Source organism: Capra hircus, chromosome 1 (assembly GCF_001704415.2).
Source record: "Capra hircus breed San Clemente chromosome 1, ASM170441v1, whole genome shotgun sequence".
Lineage (NCBI taxonomy): Eukaryota > Metazoa > Chordata > Mammalia > Artiodactyla > Bovidae > Capra > Capra hircus.
In genome coordinates, this window is record NC_030808.1 from 72,667,382 (window position 1) to 72,686,871 (window position 19,490).

General features: G+C 47.2%; 1 protein-coding gene across 4 annotated transcripts in view; it reads left to right on the top strand.

Annotated features, from left to right (window-relative positions):
* TMEM44 (transmembrane protein 44) overlaps nucleotides 1-19,490 on the top strand; it is a 47,414-nt gene that overhangs the window by 16,547 nt on the left and 11,377 nt on the right. For all 4 annotated transcript variants that reach the window (XM_018046509.1, XM_018046511.1, XM_018046515.1 and 1 more), the window contains exon 9: nucleotides 11,092-11,250. In XM_018046509.1, the coding sequence (XP_017901998.1) occupies nucleotides 11,092-11,250 (159 nt within the window). The remainder of the gene's footprint in view (nucleotides 1-11,091; nucleotides 11,251-19,490) is intronic.

Genomic DNA, 19,490 nt, shown 5'->3' on the forward strand with positions numbered 1-19,490 from the left:
ATGACAAGATTTTGCTACATAGTACAGGGAACTATATTCAATATCTTGTAATAAACTATAGGGCTTCCCTGGTGGCTCAGATGGTAAAGAATTCACCTGCAATGTGAGAGACCTGGGTTCGATCCCTGGGTCGGGAAGATCCTATGGAGAAGGAAATGGCAACCCACTCCAGTATTCTTGCCTGGGAAATCCCATGGACAGAGGAGTCCGGCAGGTATAATGAGAAAGAATTGAAAAAAAGAATATAGGCATATACAGGTAAATATGTATAACTGAATCACTTTGCTGTACCCCTAAAGCTAACATAACATTGTAAATCAACTTTACTTTAATTTAAAAAGTGGGAAACAAAAAACAATAAAAAATAAAAAAAATTAAAAGTGGGAAACAAGTAGATCCAGGAGCCTTGTCACTGGTTTGCTATTTTTGTCCTATCCCCTCCATTTACACGGAGAAGGCAATGGCACCCCACTCCAGTACTCTTGCCTGGAAAATCCTATGGACAGAGGAGCCTGCTGGGCTGCAGTCCATGGGGTCGCTAGGAGTTGGACACGACTGAGCAACTTCACTTTCACTTTTCACTTTCATGCATTGGAGAAGGAAATGGCAACCCACTCCAGTGTTCTTGCCTGGAGAATCCCAGGGACAGGGGAGCCTGGTGGGCTGCCGTCTATGGGCTCGCACAGAGTTGGACACGACTGAAGCGACTTAGCAGCAGTAGCTGCTCCATTTACAACCAGTAACCCGAAGAGTCTGCTTAAAATGTAAATTATATCTTGCTACTCTTTGTTTTAAAGCACTCCTCTGGCTTCCCTTGTGGCTCGGCTAGTAAAGAATCCTCCTACAATGCAGGAGACCTGGGTTCAATCCCCGGGTTGGGAAGATCCCCTGGAGAAGGGAAAGGCTACCCATTCCAGTATTCTGGCCTAGAGAACTCCATGGACTGCATAGTCCATGGAGTTGCAAACAGTTGAACACGACTGAGCGAATTTCATTTCACTTCACTTCTGGCTTCCCGTTTTATACAGAATAAAATCTAATCTCCTAACACAGACCTGTTAGACCCTCCAAGACCCGTGCTTGCCCATCCCTGACTGCCTCCTCTTCTACCCCGCTTCACTCCTCTCTGGCTACACAGAATATCTCTGCCTACATGCTCTTCCTCCTGATTTTTTTACATGTCTGCTTTTTTTCTTGTCTTTCTGTTCAGTAAAAACGTCACTTTCTCCGAAGGCCTTCTTCCCCCACCACCCAGTCAAATGGGTGTATTACCTCTTCTGCTGTATTAATTTCAGTTCAGCTCAGTCGCTCAGTCGTGTCTGACTCTTTGCGACCCCATGAATCGCAGCACACCAGGCCTCCCTGTCCATCACCAACTCCCAGAGTCTATCCAAACTCATGCCCATTGAGTTGGTGATGCCATCCAGCCATCTCATCCTCTGTCGTCCCCTTCTCCTCCTGCCTTCAATCTTTCCCAACATCAGGGTCTTTTCAAATGAGTCAGGTCTTCGCACGAGGTGGCCAAAGTATTGGAGTTTCAGCTTTAGCATCAGTCCTTCCAATGAACATTCAGGACTGATCTCCTTTAGGATGGACTGGTTGGATCTCCTTGCAGTCCAAGGGACTCTCAAGAGTCTTCTCCAACACTACAGTTCAAAAGCATCAATTCTTTGGTGCTCAGCTTTCTTCACAGTCCAACTCTCACATCCATACATGAGCACTAGAAAAACCATAGGTTTGACTAGATGGACCTTTGTTGGCAAAGTAACGTGTCTGCTTTTTAATATGCTGTCTAGGTTGGTCATAACTTCCCTTCCAAGGAGTAGGCGTCTTTTAATTTCATGGCTGCAGTCGCCATCTGTATTACTTTATTACCTTTTAAAATGCTCTGCAAAGCACATTTCATGATCTTTTACTTTTGTTTGTTTTCTGTTTCTTGCTGGGATATAAACTTTGTCTGCTTCTGTCTCATCTGCCTCAACCCTGGTGCTTCGAGTCACAGGTTCTCGGCACAGGTGTGTTGGAACGAAGAGTTCAGTAGTAGGGGCCCCACTGAGCTGACCTTGGGACATGCTGATGCTCAGAGTCTGGTCCTGATAGAGAGGTTTTACTTATTGTTGTTCCTTGGGACGTGGGTGCAAATAGACTGTATGTGATGTAAGTGAAGTTCAGGGAGGTTCGGAGCACGTTTTCGCAATTAAGAGCCTATTTTGGCCATTAAGCTCTTTTTCCATCGGGAGACTGGCTGGGTAGGTGGGTGATTGGAAGCTCTGGGGAAACCACGGGGAGCCCTGGCATCTGGCCAACGCTTTACATTAGAAATTTTGAAATCATGGAATTTCTGAAAAATAATAATGCAAAATAAAAAAGAATGGTGCAAAATAAAAAACAATCATTCAAAAGTTGTGTTCACTTAAACGCAAGACTCCCTGTACCTGAGTCTTGAGAGGATGCCTGCTGGGAAACAGGCTCTTTGGGACAAGACTGTGTTCTCTTGTTCTCTTCCTTCTGTGTCCACCAGAGGGCGAGCGTTGTCTTCATGACGGCTCCCAGCGGGGAGCCTGGAGCCCTGCCTCTAGCCTGGGCAGAAGAGTCATCATTCCTGCGGTGGTCTATTTATTAGCGCTAACTACCTGTCAGGCTCTGAGTAATCGATACCAACCAGCCCTTCTGGTGATAACTGTACTGGTCATAGTGCTTAGAGCGCTGGTTATAGTGCTTAGAGTACTGTGCTTTACATAGATTACATCATTTAACCCAAACACCCAACCCTTGAGGTTACCGTGGTCATTTTACAGAGAAGGAAAAGGGGCCGGTTGAGGTTAAGCAGCTTGCTCAAGGTCACACGATCTGTTGGTGTTAGAACCAGGATTTGTGCCTGTCTCTACCCAGATCTGTGCCTTTCCTTACAGAGTTAGGCAGCTTCTTACTTGGCAAAATGGCTGACACCCTGTAAATGCTTGATAAATGTTTTTTAAAATTATCATCAACACAAATTCTTATAACAACTTGAAGTAGATACAAATGTTATTTCTATTGTTATAGAAATTGTTGAATTATTATTATGCTAAATTATTATATTTAATACTTTTATTATTATTTTCGAATGAGGCACAGAGAGGGTTAACTCACTTACCCAAGATCCCATAGTTAGAAAATCTCAAAAATAGGTTTCAGACTAAGCATGTCTGATTCCGGGCCCTGAGCTTTTATGGAAAAGACATGATTTTTATGCCGCCATTTCATGCCTGCCATGTTAGCAGATTTTTTTTTTTTTTTTAATGAGAACGTCCTGATGGGCATGTTGTGGTTTGGTAGCGTGATTCCTCATGCTTTAATACACATCCTGTTTGGACTACCCTGTGAAACGGGCAAACAAGCCAGTGAGACGCCCACTCTTCCAAACATCCCCTCCTGAACACTGGTCTAATGAGAGATTTCCCAAGAGGCGCAGCTGGGGCCAGGCTGGGCCCAAGGGGCTGAGGGCGTGGGGTCCTAGGAGTCCACAACTCACAGAATTTGGAACTCCATTTTATCTGTTGACTCAGGTGTGGTCAGGCCTGGGGAATTTATAGATTCTTTCATTGCTGTGGCTGGGAGGCCTCTGCTCCCCACCCCCCATGTCTCTGCCTGTGTCTCCTTGGTGGATTTTCCTCCCTTCCAGCCAACTCTCACAGGAATCTGTGCCTTGGACCTGTCTAGGGTTGCAGCCCTGCGTGATTTGGGGACCCGTATGAGCAGATGTTCTTCTCATGTGTCCAGGGCATTTACTAAATCTTATCCTCGTGACACCACTTAAGAGGAGGGCAGGCAGGGGCTGCCAGCCCTGTCTATAGGTTAGGAAAGTGACGCTCAGGAGGACGAGGTTTTTTGCCAAGGTAAGGCAGTTAGCTGGTGGACGCGTGGTCTGGAAGGCAGGTTGCTCCCCCTGTGCTGTGTCAGTGTGATGACTGCCTGGCTCTGAAACCCCAGCCCACAGCCTCGAGGATCTGGCGGAAATCTGTGTGCCCTGTGGAGGGAATCTCTCTTCTGAGATGTACAGAGAGATAAGTGATAGATAGATTGATGATGACAGGTACATATGCATGCTCTGAAACCCCAGCCCACAGCCTCGAGGATCTCTGTGGAAACCCATGTGCCCTGTGAGGGGAAGCTGTCTTCTGAGACGGACAGAGAGACCAGTTCAGTTCAGTTCAGTTGTTCAGTCATGTCCGACTCTCTCCAACTCCATGGACTGCAGGACACCAGGCCTCCCTGTCCATCACCAAATCCTGGAATTTACTCAAACTCACGTCCATTGAGTCGGTGATGCCATCCGACCATCTCATCCTCTGTTGTCCCCTTCTCCTCCTGCCTTCAATCTTTCCTAGCATCAGAGTCTTTTCCAGTGAGCCAGTTCTTTGCATCAGATGGCCAAAGTAGTGGAGTTTCAGCTTCAACATCAGTCCTTCCAATGAATACTCCGGACTGATTTCCTTTAGAATGGACTGGTTGGATCTCCTTGCAGTCCAAGAGACTCTCAAGAATCTTCTCCAACACCACAGTTCAAAAGCATCAATTCTTCGGCGCTCAGCTTTCTTTATAATCCAATTCTCACATCCATACATGACTACTGGAAAAACCATAGCCTTGACTAGGCGGACCTTTGTTGGTAAAGTAATGTGTCTGCCTTTTAATATGCTGTCTAGGTTGGTCATAACTTCCCTTCCAAGGAGCAAGTGTCTTTTAATTTCATGGCTGCAGTCACCATTTACAGTGATTTTGGAGCCCCCAAAAATAAAGTCTCCCACTGTTTCCTTATCTATTTGCCATGAAGTGATGGGACCGGATGCCATGATCTTAGTTTTCTGAATGTTGAGTTTTAAGCCAACTTTTTCACTCTCCTCTTTCACTTTCATCAAGAGGCTGTTTAGTTCTTCTTTGCTTTCTGCCATAAGGGTGGTGTCATCTGCATATCTGAGGTTATTGATATTTCTCCCAGCAATCTTGATTCCAGCTTGAGCTTCATCCAGCCTGGCATTTTGCATGATGTACTCTGCATATAAGTTAAATAAGCAGGGTGACAATATACAGCCTTGATGTACTCCTTTTCCAATTTGGAATCAGTCTGTTTTTCCCTGTCCAGTTCTAAATGTTGCTTCCTGATCTGCATACAGATTTCTCAGGAGGCAGGTCAGGTGGTCTGGTCTCCCTTCTCTTGAAGAATTTTCCACAGTTTGTTGTGACCCACACAGTCAAAGGCTTTGACATAGTCAATAAAACAGAAGTAGATATTTTCTGGAACTCTCTTGCTTTTTTGATGATCCAACAGATGTTGGCAATTTGATCTCTGGTTCCTCTGCCATTTTTAAATCCAGCTTGAACATGTGGAAGTTCACGGTTCATGTACTGTTGAAGCCTGGCTTGGAGAATTTTGAGCATTACTTTGCTATCATGTGAGATGAGTGCAATTGTTCAGTAGTTTGAGCATTCTTTGGCATTGCCTTTCTTTGGGATTGGAATGAAAACTGACCTTTTCTAGTCCTGTGTCCACTGCTGAGTCTTCCAAATTTGCTGGCATATTGACTGCAGCACTTTCACAGCATCATCTTTTAGGATTTGAAATAGCAAGATGGTAGGAAGGGTGGAATTGTGTTTAGAATCAAACCCCATAGAGGGCTCACACAGACTTTGTGTGCACCAGGACCCAGAGACCCCACAGAGACTGAGACAGAACTGTGTTTGAGTGTCTCTTGTGCAGGTACCAGTCAGCAGTGGAGTGCCCCAGGGGCAGGGGCTCTGGGTGCAGCAGACCTGGGTGTGGCATAGCCCTCTTGGAGGAGGTCGCCATTAACCCCAGCATAGAGCTGCCAGAACTTACACAGGACTGGGGAAACAGACTATTGGAAGGCACAAACAGCACCTTGTGAGCACCAGGACCCAGGAGAAAGGAGCAGGGACCCCACAAGAGACTGACCCAGACTTGCCTGTGAGCGTCCAGGAGTCTCGGGCAGAGGCGTGGGTCGGCGGGGGCCTGCTGCAGGGTTGGGGGCAGTGAGTATAGCAGTGAGTGCATGGGGCATTTTGAAGGAGGTTGCCATTGTCTTCATTACCTCCACCGCAGTTTGAAAGAGAAGGTTGCTCAGTCATGTCTGACTCTTTACGACCCCATGGACTGCAGCACACCAGGCCATCACCAACTCCCAGAGTTTACTCAAACTCATGTCCATCAAGTCAGTGATGCCATCCAACCATCTCATCCTCTGTCATCCCCTTCTCCTCCCACCTTCAATCTTTCCCAGCATCAGGGCCTGTTCAAATGAGTCAGTTCTAGTTTGGCCCCAGGTAGCTCAGTGGGTAAATCATCTGCCTGCAATGCAGGAGACCCAGGTTCGATTCCTGGGTCAGGAAGATCCCCTGGAGAAGGAAATGGCAGCCCATTCCAGAATTCTTGCCTGTGGAATCCATGAACAAAGGAGCCTGGCAAGCTACAGTCCATAGGATCTCAAGAGTCGGACACGACTTATCGACTAAACCAACCAAATAACAGGAAGGGAACACAGCTCCACCCATCTTCAGAAAATTGGATTAAAGATTTACTGAGCATGTCCCTGCCCATCAGAACAAGACCCAGTTTCCCCTTCAGTCAGTCTCTCAGGAAGCTTCCATAAGCCTCTTATCCTTCTCCATCAGAGGGCAGACAGACTGAAAACCACAGTCACAGAAAACTAACCAATCTGATCACATGGACCACAACCTTGTCTAACTCAGTGAAACTATGAGCCATGCCATGTAGGGCCACCCAAGATATATGGGTCATGGTGGAGAGTTCTGACAGAATGAGGTCCACTGGAAAAGGGAGTGGCAAACCACTTCAGTATTCTTGCCTTGAGAACCCCATGAAGAGTATGAAAAGGCAAAATGATAGGACACTGAAAGATGAACTCCCCAAGTTGGTAGGTGCCCAATATGCTACTGGAAATCAGTGGAGAAGTAACTCCAGAAAGAATGAAGGAATGGAGCCAAAGCAACAACAACATCCAGTTGTGGATGTGACTGGTGATGGAAGTAAAGTCCTATGCTATAAAAAGCAATATTGTATGGGAACCTGGAATGTTAGGTCCATGAATCAAGGCAAATTGAAAGTGGTCAAACAAGAGATGGCATCAACATTTTAGGAATCAGTGAACTAAAATGGACTGGAATGTGTGAATTTAACTCAGATGACCATTATATCTACTACTGTGGGCAAGAATCACTTAGAAGAAATGGAGTAGCCATCGTAGTCAACAAAAGAGTCTGAAATGCAGGTCTTGGCTGCAATCTCAAAAACGACAGAATGATACCTGTTCATTTCCAAAGCAAACCACTCGGTATCACAGTAATCCAAGTCTATGCCCCAACCAGTAACGCTGAAGAAGTTGAAGTTGAACAGTTCTATGAAGACCTATAAGACCTTCTAGAACTAACACCCCAAAACGATATCCTTTTCATCATAGGGGACTAGAATGCAAAAGTAGGAAGTCAAGAGATACCTGGAGTAACAGACAAATTTGGCCTTGGACTGTAGAATGAAGCAGGGCAAAGGCTAATAGAGTTTTGCCAAGAGCACGCACAGGTCATAGCAAACACCCTTTTCCAACAACACAAGAGAAGACTCTACACATGGACATCACCAGATGGTCAATACAGAAATCAGATTGCTTATATTCTTTGCAGCCAAAGATGGAGACGCTCTATACAGTCAGCAAAAACAAGCCCGGGAGCTGACTGTGACTCAGATCATGAACTCCTTATTGCCAAATTCAGACTGAAATTGAAGAAAGTAGGGAAAACCATTAGGCCATTCAGGTATGACCTAAATCAAATCCCTTATGATTATACAGTGGAAGTGAGAAATATATTTAAGGGACCAGATCTGATAGATAGAGTGCTGATGAACTATGGACCAAGGTTCGTGACATTGTATAGGAGACAGGGATCAAGACCATCCCCAAGAAAAAGAAATGCAAAAAGGCAAAATGGTTGTCTGAGGAGGACTTACAAATAGCTGTGAAAACAAGAGAAGCAAAAAGCAAAGGAGAAAAGGAAAAACATACCAATTTGAATGCAGAGTTCCAAAGAATAGCAAGGAGAGATAAGAAAGCCTTCCTCAGTGATCAATGCAAAGAAATAGAGGAAAACAATAGAATGGAAAAGACTAGAGATCTCTTCAAGAAAATTAGAGATGCCAAGGAAACATTTCATGCAAAGATGGGCTCAATAAAGGACAGAAATGGTATGGACCTAACAGAAGCAGAAGATATTAAGAAGAGGTGGCAGGAATACAAAAAAGATCTTAACAACCCAGATAATCACGATGGTGTCACCACTCACCTAGAGCCAGACATCTGGAATGTGAAGTCAAGTGGGTCTTAGGAAGCATCACTACAAACAAAGCTGGTGGAGGTGATAGAATTCCAGTTGAGCTATTTCAAATGCTAAAAGATGATGCTATGAAAGTGCTACACTCAGTATGCCAGCAAATTTGGAAAACTCAGCAGTGGCCACAGGACTGGAAAAGGTCTGTTTTCATTCCAATCCCAAAGAAAGGCAATGCCAAAGAATGCTCAAACTACCACATAGTTGCCCTCATCTCACACTCTAGCAAAATAATGCTCAAAATTCTCCAAGCCAGGCTTCAACAGTACATGAACCGTGAATCTCCACATGTTCAAGCTGGATTTAGAAAAGGCAGAGGAAACAGAGATCAAATTGCTAACATCTGTTAGATCATTGAAAAAGCAAGACAGTTCCAGAAAAAAATCTACTTCTGTTTTATTGACTATGCCAAAGCCTTTGACTGTGTGGGTCACAACAAACTGTGGAAAATTCTTCAAGAGCAGGGAGACCAGACCACCTGACCTGCCTCCTGAGAAATCTGTATGCAGGTCAGGAAGCAACATTTAGAACTGGACATGGAACAACAGACTGATTCCAAATAGGGAAAGGAGTTTATTGTCACCCTGCTTATTTAACTTATATGCAGAGTACATCATGAGAAACGCTGGGCTGGATGAAGCTCAAGCTGGAATCAAGATTGCCAGGAGAAATATCAATAACCTCAGATATGCAGATGACACCACCCTTATGGCAGAAAGCAAAGAAGAACAAAAGAGCCTCTTGGTGAAGGAGAGTGAAAAAGTTGGCTTAAAATTCAACATTCAGAAAACTATGGGACCTTGGCATCTGGTCCCATCACTTCATGGCAAATAGATGTGGAAACAATGGAAACAGTGACAGACTTTATTTTGGGGGGCTCCAAAATCACTGTAAATGGTGACTTCGGCCATGAAATTAAAAGATACTCCTTGGGAGAAAAGTTATGACTGACCTAGACAGTATATTAAAAAGCAGAGACATTACTTTGCCAATAAAAGTCCATCAAAGCTATGGTTTTTCCAGCAGTCATGTATAGATGTGAGAGTTGGACTGCAAAGAAAGCTGAGCACCGAAGAATTGATGCTTTTAAACTGTGGTGTTGGAAAAGACTTGAGAGGAGGACTGCAAGGAGATCCAACCATTTCCATCCTGAAGGAAATCAGTCCTGAATATTCACTGGAAGAACTGATGCTGAAGCTGAAACTCCAATACTTTGGCCACCTGATGTGAAGAACTGACTCATTTGAAGAGACCCTTATGCCAGGAAAGATTGAAGGCGGGAGGAGAAGGGGACAACAGAGGATGAGATGGTTGGATGGCATCACTGACTCGATGGACATGAGTTTGAGTAAACTCCAGGAGCTGGTGATGGACAGGGAAGCCTGGTGCTACACTCAATATGCCAGCTCAGTATGCCTGGTGCTACAGTCCATGGGGTCGCAAAGAGTCGGACACAACTGAGTGACTGAACTGAACTGAAACCCCCGCCCATAGCCTTGAGGATCCCTGTGGGAAACTTGTGTGCCCTGTGGGAGGAAGATCTCTTCTGAGGTGGACAGAGAGATAGGTGATGGGTAGATAGATATGGGTGCTTGCTAAGTCGCTTCAGTCGTGTCCAGCTCTTTGAGAATCTATGGACTGTAGCCTGCCAGGCTTCTCTGTCCATGGGATTCTTCAGGACGGAATACTGGAGTAGGTTGCTGTTTCCTCCTCCTGGGGATCTTCCCCAACCAGGGATCGAGCCTGTGTCTCATGTCTCCTGCACTGGCAGGGCCACCTGGGAAGTCTAGATAGATAGATATAGATAGATGGTAGTTAGCTAGATAATCTCATAAGTTTCTTCCTCCCTTAACCCTTCCCAAGGCACTCTCATAGGCTGCTGGCTGGTGTGCTGGTTAAGCCTCTATGGAGTGCACTTTTGCCAAGTGGAAGTAAGAATGAAAGTCACTCAGTCATTTCCAACTCTACAACCGCATCGACTATACAGTCCATGGAATTCCCCCTGCCAGAATACTGGAGTGGGTAGCCATTCCCTTCTCCAGGGGATCTTCCCAACGCATGGATCAAACCCAGGTCTCACATATTGCAGGAGGATTCTTTACCATTGAGCCACAAGGGAAGCCCTACTTTTGCCAAGAGCTATCCAAATGACAAGTGTGCATACCGTCTGACTCAGCAATTCCACTTCTAAGAATTTATCCTGTATATCCTGAAATTGTGAATGTAAGATATAATTTACCACAGTCAGTAATGATTGTAAAAGCAAGAGGTTGGGAATACCCTAAAACATCCATCAGCAGGGGATTGGTTAAACAGATTGTGAACACCTATACAATGCTACAAACACAGAGCTGCTGCAGTACTATTTCTAAAGCATGTTGTTAAGTGGAAAAGGAAGGAAGATGCATAAGAGGCTACAGAGTGTACTACTGTTAGTGGAAATGGGCGGGGGGGGGGGGGGGGCGGGAATATGTCCCTGCATTTGCTCGTGTGTGCACAGAAAGTTTGGAAGGACACACAAACGAGGGCTGACTGCCGCTAGGGGGAGCTCGGTGGCTTCGGGAGGATGGTGGAGGCCGCCGCATGCTACATCCCTTCCTACCTTTGGAACCCTGAAGGACACGAACGCCCTGACAGTGCAAAAAATAAAGATGCCAAGTCTCTGCCTGCCCTTCCCCACACACCTTGCAGGTGAGCTGCAGTGCCAGCAGGCTGCCTGGCGACGGACAGAGAGACACAGGAGCCACGTCCCTGCAGGAGCCCCCCTCCTACCCTCCGGTTCAGGTCATCCAGGCCCGCGTGTCCTCCAGCAGCTCCTCCCAGGTCTCTTCCATCAACTCGGACCTCGAGGTACGTGCTGGGTCTGCTGGTGGGTGTGCGCGTCCTCCTTCACCTGGGCTTGCCCGTGCCTCCCTGGTACCTGCATCTCTCCGCTCCTCCACACCAACCTCGTGCCTGCTGAATAGTGAATAAGCGTCTTCCAAGGACTTTCCTGCACAATCCGTGCTGGGGAGAACTTTCTGTGGTCAGATGAGTCCGGGAAGCACTGCACACTGAGTCACTGGAAACAGTCACGTTTTAGAGAAATAAATGCTGAATGACAAACTTTTTAAAGAGGCTCCATGGTTCCCAAACCCATTTGACCAGGGAAGCCTTTCTTCCCCCAAAGGAGCACCAGCTGCTCCCTGTGGTGCTGTCGTGGTGATACACGGAGGCCCTTGGTGGGCATCCTGCCTGGCACTTTCATAAGCTTTGCCTCATTGTCAGTTTTTGGATCTGCGAAGAAGACACATCACATTCTGTGATACAGAAATGGGTATAACTCTCAGGTCTGTGGTCCTGTCCCTCTCAGCCCCACAAGCTGTGGCTCCCAGCCCTGGTCAGAAGGAAGTTTCCCTTTGCAGCCAGTGAGAACAAGGAGAGCATCGTGGACAGGTGGTGTCAGCGGGGGGCACCTTCCTTCTGGGTTGGTTGGGTTCTCCCACTCTTTTGATGTTTAAATACCTTTTTATGACTTGATGATAATAGGAAGTGGTTAGTTGGTGCTGAGGTTTTGGTTTTGGTCGTAGTGGCCTTGCTTGGCAAAGTAATGAGCCGGAGGTCCTGAATCAGTCCCCCGTACTTGCTGAACTCACAGTGAACCTTGAAATCTGAAAGACTTAGAGCCTGTGATTTTCAGGGGTTGAGTCCTGATCCTGTGGTGTGGGCTCCAGGCTGTGCACACCTGCCCAGGACTTGTGCCCTTCCTCGCCCTGACCTACATGTCCTCCCTGGCCATGGCCTGCTCCCTCGTCCCCAGGGTTCTGGGCCTTTCTTCCTGGGTCTTCTCTGGCCCAGTTTCCACATGTCAGAATCATACCCAGATGCCACCTACTCACAACCCCCGCCCCCAGGGATTAAAGCCTCCTTCTCTGGGGTGCCCACAGCCCATACATCTCTTACACCCCTTCTGTTGTGTGCCGTGTGGCCTGGGGGGCTGCAGGGACCTGCCTCCCCCGCTAGGCTGTGCACAAGCTTTTAGGTCTGGAGGCCTGGGCTGCCCTCATCTTTATCTCTCAGTCCTGGAACAAACACAGCTGGTCCCTGAGAGCTTGAGTTTTGAGGGAGAGATTCTATTTCAGACCAGCGACCATTCAGGGTCCGTGTATCCCGAAGTCCTGCATTCGATGCTGTTTGTTTCTTGGGTTTGATCTCAGAATGGGCAAGACACCCAAGGTGCATGGCTTGGCGGCCGGAAGCCAGCAGTCCAGGCTGAGTCCAAGGCTCCAAGGGGAGAGGAAGCCTGAGCACAGAGTGTGTTCAGTGAGGGGAAGGGACAGTGGGGTTGGTGAGACGGGGAGGTGGAGGAGGGAGGGAGAGGGTAGGAAGCTACATTCACTCTCACTCTGTGGAAACCCTAACTGAGGTCAGGATTGGACCGTGACCTTGAAAAGTTTAGATGTTTGTCTCTGTGACTGTTTTGGGCCATTTCTGTGTTTTCCAGCCCTTTTCCTTCCTCTCCTCTATTCTCTCTCTTTTTAGACCTTTATTTGCTTAACTACGTAAATCCCAAGAGGATGGGATCACACTCATAAGTGAGGCAAGTGGAAATGAGTACGTTTGCCTTGTTAAATAAGAAATGTGTTTTTAGAAGCTCAGCTGCCCCACCCTCCCGAACCCCTGCCTTCCCCCAGCACAGTCCTCCTACTTCATTACCTGAAACGCACGTACACGACACATGGCAAAGCCCTGAGTGCTGAATAGCTGGGAAGATCACTAGACATAGACACTGCGGGTCAGATGGGATTATGAATCTCCCAGGACAGGCTGTTGAATATGCGAGCAGGGGACAGGGTAGCTTGTCAGATGTGTGACCCTTCGGGTCTTCCGGTAATCTGTATGCTCTCTTCTTAAAAGTAAGATGTGTTTATTGTAGAAATTTTGGAAGATGTTCAATTCAGTTCAGGGTCTTCTGGTAATCTATATGCTCTCTTCTTAAAAGTAAGATGTGTTTACTGTAGAAATTTTGGAAGATGTTCAGTTCAGTTTGGGCATTCACTCGTGTCCGATTCTTTGCGACCCCATGGACTGCAGCACTGTAGGCCTCCCTGTCCATCACCAACTCCCGGAGTTTACTCAAACTCATGTCCATTGAGTCAGTGATGCCATCCAACCATCTCATCCTCTGTCGTCCCCTTCTCGTCCTGCCTTCAATCTTTCCTGGCATAAGGGTCTCTTCAAATGAGTCAGTTCTTCGCATAAGGTGGCCAAAGTATTGGAGTTGCAGCTTCCATATCAGTCCTTGAACACCCAGGACTGACCTCCTTTAGGATGGACTGGTTGGATCTCCTTGCAGTCCAAGAGACTCTCAAGAGTCTTCTCCAATACCACAGTTCAAAAGCATCAATTCTTCAGCGCTCAGCTTTCTTTATAGTCCAACTCTCACATCCATACATGACTACTGGAAAAACCATAGGTTTGACTAGATGGACCTTTGTTGACAAAGTAATGTTTCTACTTTTTAATATTTCTGCTTTATAATATGCTATCTAAGTTGGTCATAGCTTTTCTTCCAAGGGGCAAGTGTCTTTTAATTTCATGGCTGCAGTCACCATTTGCAGTGATTTTGGAGCCCCCCCAAAATAAAGTCTGCCACTGTTTCCACTGTTTCCCCATCTATTGACCATAAAGTGATGGGACCGGATACCATGATCTTAGTTTTCTGAATGTTGAGTTTTAAGCCAACTTTTTCACTCTCCTCTGTCACTTTCATCAAGAGGCTCTTTAGTTCTTCTTTGCTTTCTGCCATAAAGGTGGTGTCATCTGCATATCTGAGGTTATTGATATTTCTCCTGACAGTCTTGATTCCAGCCTGTGCCTCATCTAGCCCAGCGTTTCCCATGATGTACTCTGCAAATACGTTAAATAAGCAGGGTGACAAACAATACACAGCCTTGATGTACTCCTTTTCCAATTTGGAATCAGTCTATTGTTCCATGTCCAGTTCTAAATGTTGCTTCCTGACCTGCATACAGATTTCTCAGGAGACAGGTAAGGTGGTCTGGTCTCCCATCTCTTGAAGAATTTTCCACAGTTTGTTGTGATCCACGCAGTCAAAGGCTTTGACATAGTCAGTAAAACAGAAGTAGATGTTTTTCTGGAACTCTCTTGCTTTTTTGATGATCCAACAGATGTTGTCAATTTGATCTCTGGTTTCTCTGCCTTTTCTAAATCCAGCTTGAACATGTGGAAGTTCACGGTTCATGTACTGTTGAAGCCTGGCTTGGAGAATTTTGAGCATTACTTTGCTAGCGTGTGAGATGAGTGCAATTGTGTGGTAGTTCGTGCATTCCTTGGCATTACCTTTCTTTGGGATTGGAATGAAAACAGACCTTTTCCAGTCCTGTGACCACTGCTGAGTTTTCCAAATTTGGAAGGTGTAATGATGAAAATTAAGCTATAAGCCTTTCAATCAAACAGCAGCAGCTCAGCGTGGTGGGACGGGGTGGTCTCCTTGGCTTTTCAGAGCAGTATTTCTTAAAGATTCTGGATCCTTGATGGTGAAGGGGAGCAAGAGGGCATTTTACTTAATGAGCATGATGCCGCATTCACCCACCTGTTCCGTCACTCACTCATTCAGCAAGCATGTTCTGAGGGGGGCGGGATTTGAAAGCAAACCTTCTGAGGACAGGTGAGCCGGCCTGCCCCACCTCACCGGGTGGGGGCCCTTGGTAGATTGGCCACAGCCTGACTGTGACCTTGCTCCTCCAGACCACACACCAAAGGGACTGAGGCCTGCGGTCAGATGCTGGGCCCCAGGTCACCACTTCCTCTGGTTTGCAGCCTCTCTTGCTCCTGGCATTGCACAGTTCAAATGTTTTGTAATGCTGGGCTGCAGCACCCGGGGCATCTGTCTCTACTCTCTGGCCACAGTGGGCATCCGCGGCCTTGACCTCCTCTTATTGTCTTTGTCTATTGCCAACCAGCTGGGCTTCCACCTCCCGTACAGAAAGGAGCATTTGCACACTCCCAGCTAAGGTGATGTGTTTACCTCCTGTGTGGGCTTTGGCCTTTACAGTTTTGTGACTTAACTCTCAGAGGGTGGCTTTGTGGCTTTGGGGCACATACTGAGGGATTTGAAGACCCACTTCCTTCCATACTGGGGGAGGTGGAGAGAAGAATGGCCCCTCAATACAACATACACTGTATCCACATCACTCAGCTCACGAAGCATTTTAAGACCATTGCTCACAGTGACTGAGGTTGTGTCATGAGCCACACATGGTATGTTCTCTACTTCACAAACACTGTTTGGTATAATCCTTCTAATAGCCCGAGGCAAAGACCTTTAAATATTTGTTTCCCAGAAGAGAAAACTGAGATTAAGTGAGTTTAAGTAACATGCCCAAGAAAACATCATCACCATCATCACAGTTATAATTTGCAGACCTGGGGATCTGAACCTGGCTCAGAAGTCTGGCTCAGAAACCCTGTCGTTACCCACTACACCCCGCTGCCTCAGCAGGAGCTCCCCAGGGAGGGAGGCAGGACTCTCCACAGGACTCTCTCCGCTCACCTGCGCTCTGCCTTTGTTCTCAGGCAAGGCCCTGTCTAGCAGACAGGATAAAACATTGGGATTCACAAGGAATTTCAGTGATGCAGAACACACAAGAGAAGGGAGGGATCAGACAGATAAGATGTGGAAACTTGCCTGAAGGGAGAACTGGGTTATTTTCACTGATCCTCAAAGTGTGCACCAGCTGGGCTGGTCAAAAGTGTGCACCAGCTGGGCTGGTCAGGGCACCGGATGAGTGTGACTCGTGACTCTGTGGAGAGGTCATTTGTGTGGGCTGCCTGGATTTCTGCATGTCTCCACAACAGAGGGCACATTCCACAGGGACGGTGCCCACTCACTCCCTCGGCCATTAAACACGAGGTAGCCCTACCCCTAGCACAGCTGTCCGAGGGCATCCTGCGCACCTGTGGAGGAGGGGTCAGGAGCCGCAGTGGGTGGGGGGCTGGGCCCACAGGGAGCAGGACTTTCCAGCCAGCCTCCTCACTTACCAGGACAGTGGCCAGCCCCTGCTTCATGAGTGCAGGGTCGCCCTCGTGTTGAGACTCCTCTTGTGCCTTTAAAGGCTTTCCCCCACTAGCCTCTGGGATGCAAGAAAGGACTGAGTCCCTCTTGGTGAGGAAGGAGCACTTAGTCATTTTTTTCCCTTCTGTGCTTCCGAGCGATGCTGTCGACCTGGTGTAAGAAGCTTTGGAGGAATTCTGCAGCGGGGCTGTTTCTGTCAATGAAAGAAAGTCTGCATGTTGAGAATGACTGGCTGGAGCAGGCACAGTGTGTGTGTGTGTGTGTGTGTGTCTGTGTGTGTGTGTCTGTGTGTGTCTGTGTGTGTCTGTGTCTGTGTGTGTGTGTCTGTGTGTGTGTGTGTCTGTGTGTGTGTCTGTGTGTGTGTGTCTGTGTCTGTGTCTGTGTGTGTGTCTTGTGTCTGTGTGTGTGTCTGTGTCTGTGTGTGTCTGTGTGTGTGTACAGAGCCAACGCCAGATATCAGATTGCTGTCTGAAGAGGCTCCAGTCCCAGCCCCTGTGTCTTGCTAATTCTGTGCCTGAGGCTCTTGACAACCTTGACAACAAGCACTGCTTGTTCCAGACCCTGCTTCCAGCACCCGCAGGTCAGGACAGAGGCCTCTGATGTTTGTCCTTCTTAAAGCCACATCATTCTTTTAAGGAAAAAACAATTAGTTAAAAAAAAGAATACATACACATCATCCCTGGTGGCTCAGACAGTAAAGAATCTGGCTGCAATGTGGGAGACCTGGGTTCGACCCCCAGGTTGGAAAGATCCTCTGGAGAAGGGCATGACAACCCCCTGCAGTATTCTTGCCTGGAGAATCCCATGGACAGAGGAGCCTGGCGGGCTACAGTCCATGGGCTCACAAAGAGTCAAATACAACTGAGAGACTAACACGCCCACATACACTAACTTTTAAAGTCCTAGTTTTAAAAGAAAATACATATAAGTATGAAGAAAGAGGCCAGAACATTCCAATAGGCCCCAAAGGCTAGAAATCAAGTTTCAGGGTGTGGTATCTGCCCTGCCCAGATCTGTGTGCTCCTATGTGCCCTGTAGCCAAGAGAGATGGTGTGTCTGGAAGTGTGTGTAGAGTCAGCCAGTTCCCCTGGGGATAAGGAGAGACTCTCTACTGGGCCCCGAGGGCAGTAGGGCTGAGCAGAAGAGAGGGCGCTGAGCAGGGACGGGACTTGTTAGGCTCTCACCTGCCTGGTGGCCATACTTTTCTGCACTGGACTCCTTGGGTTTGAGTTTCTCCCTTTGTACACAGGAATCAGGAGACCTGCCCTGCCTACATGACAGAGATTGTGAGGATCAAATGGGGGTGCTGCTGGGGCTCTGTAAACCTGTCGATGGTTCTAGATGCGGTGCGGTGGACAGCAGGCTGCAGGTGGGCTGGACACCCATGCTGGCCCTGGGTCCCTGCGCCAGGCAGTGCCGTTCATTTTTCTGAACTTGCTCTGTAAGTGAAGACAATGAGCTCAGGGAGCTGGTGAGGCTGACAAAGCACCGTTCCCACAGATACTCAGCTGTGGACCAGGTTATCTTTCAGGCCCCATTTAGCACGTGACTCTAGGTGTGAAGGTGTATGGCTGGGGGAGGCAGGCGGAGGTTAGTCACACTGAGTCAGTCCTTTGGTTCTGAGCAGCACATGAATAGCAAAATTTCTTCCAAAAACCCCACAAATATACAATGTTATATGTCAGCTATATCTCATATTTTAAAGGGTAAAAAAATTTTTTTAAAGAATCAGGAATAGGAACCAAGGTTGCCAGGGCCAAGGTTGCCTGGTGGTCCTAGAGTTTGGCTTAAATACAGTATTTGTAAATCCCTGTGACTGGAATAGAAAGGGCCCTTTTCCCAACCCCTGCTGCCCACCGTTGTGATACATATGGCTTCTCCATCTCGACCCCTTATGCCAACCTTGGCATGTCCCTGCATTGAAACTGTCATCTTTATTAAGGAAACCAGCCCTCTGTGGGTCAGAACTCCTCCTTCACCGGTCCAGGTCACCAGGGGCCTTGCACATAGCACTCCATGGCTTGTGACCCATTTTGCTATCTCACATCCCATTTTACTCACTACAGACCATGAAGGAAGAGCTGAGTAAAAAGTTTGAGCTGGTCAGTTCAGTCTCTCAGTCATGTCTGACTCTTTGCAACGCCAGGCTTCCCTGTCCATCACCAACTCCCAGAGCTTGCTCAAACTCATGTCCATTGAGTCGGTGATGCCATCCAACCATCTCATCCTCTGTTGTCCCCTTCTCCTCCTGCCTTCAATCTTTCCCAGTATCAGAGTCTTTTCCAGTGAGTCAGTTCTTCTCATGAGGTGGCCAAAATATTAGAGTTTCAGCTTCAATATCAGTCCTTCCAATGAATATTCAGGACTGATTTCCTTTAGGATGGATGGACTGGTTGGATCTTCTTGCAATCCAAGGGACTCTCAAGAGTCTTCTCCAACACCACAGTTCAAAAGCATCAATTCTTCCGCGCTCAGCTTTCTTTATAGTCCAACTCTCACATCCATGCATGACCACTGGAAAAACCATAGCCTTGACTAGACGGATCTTTGTTGACAAAGTAATGTGTCTGCTTTTTAATATGCTGTCTAGGTTGGTCATAGCTTTTCTTCCAAGGAGCAAGTGTCTTAATTTCATGGCTGAAGTCACCACCTGCAGTGATTTTGGAACCCCCCAGAATAAAGTCTGTCACTGTTTCCACTGTTTCCCCATCTATTTTCCATGAAGTGATGGGACCAGATGCCATGATCTTAGTTTTCTGAATGTTGAGTTTTAAGCCAACTTTTTCACTCTCCTCTGTCACTTTCATCAAGAGGCTCTTAAGTTCTTCTTTGCTTTCTGCCATAAGGCTGGTGTCATCTGTATATCTGAGGTTATTGATATTTCTCCCGGCAGTCTTGATTCCAGCTTGAGCTTCATCCAGCCCAGCGTTTCTCATGATGTACTCTGCATATAAGTTACATAAGCAGGGTGACAATACACAGCCTTGAGATACTCCTTCCCTAATTTGGAACC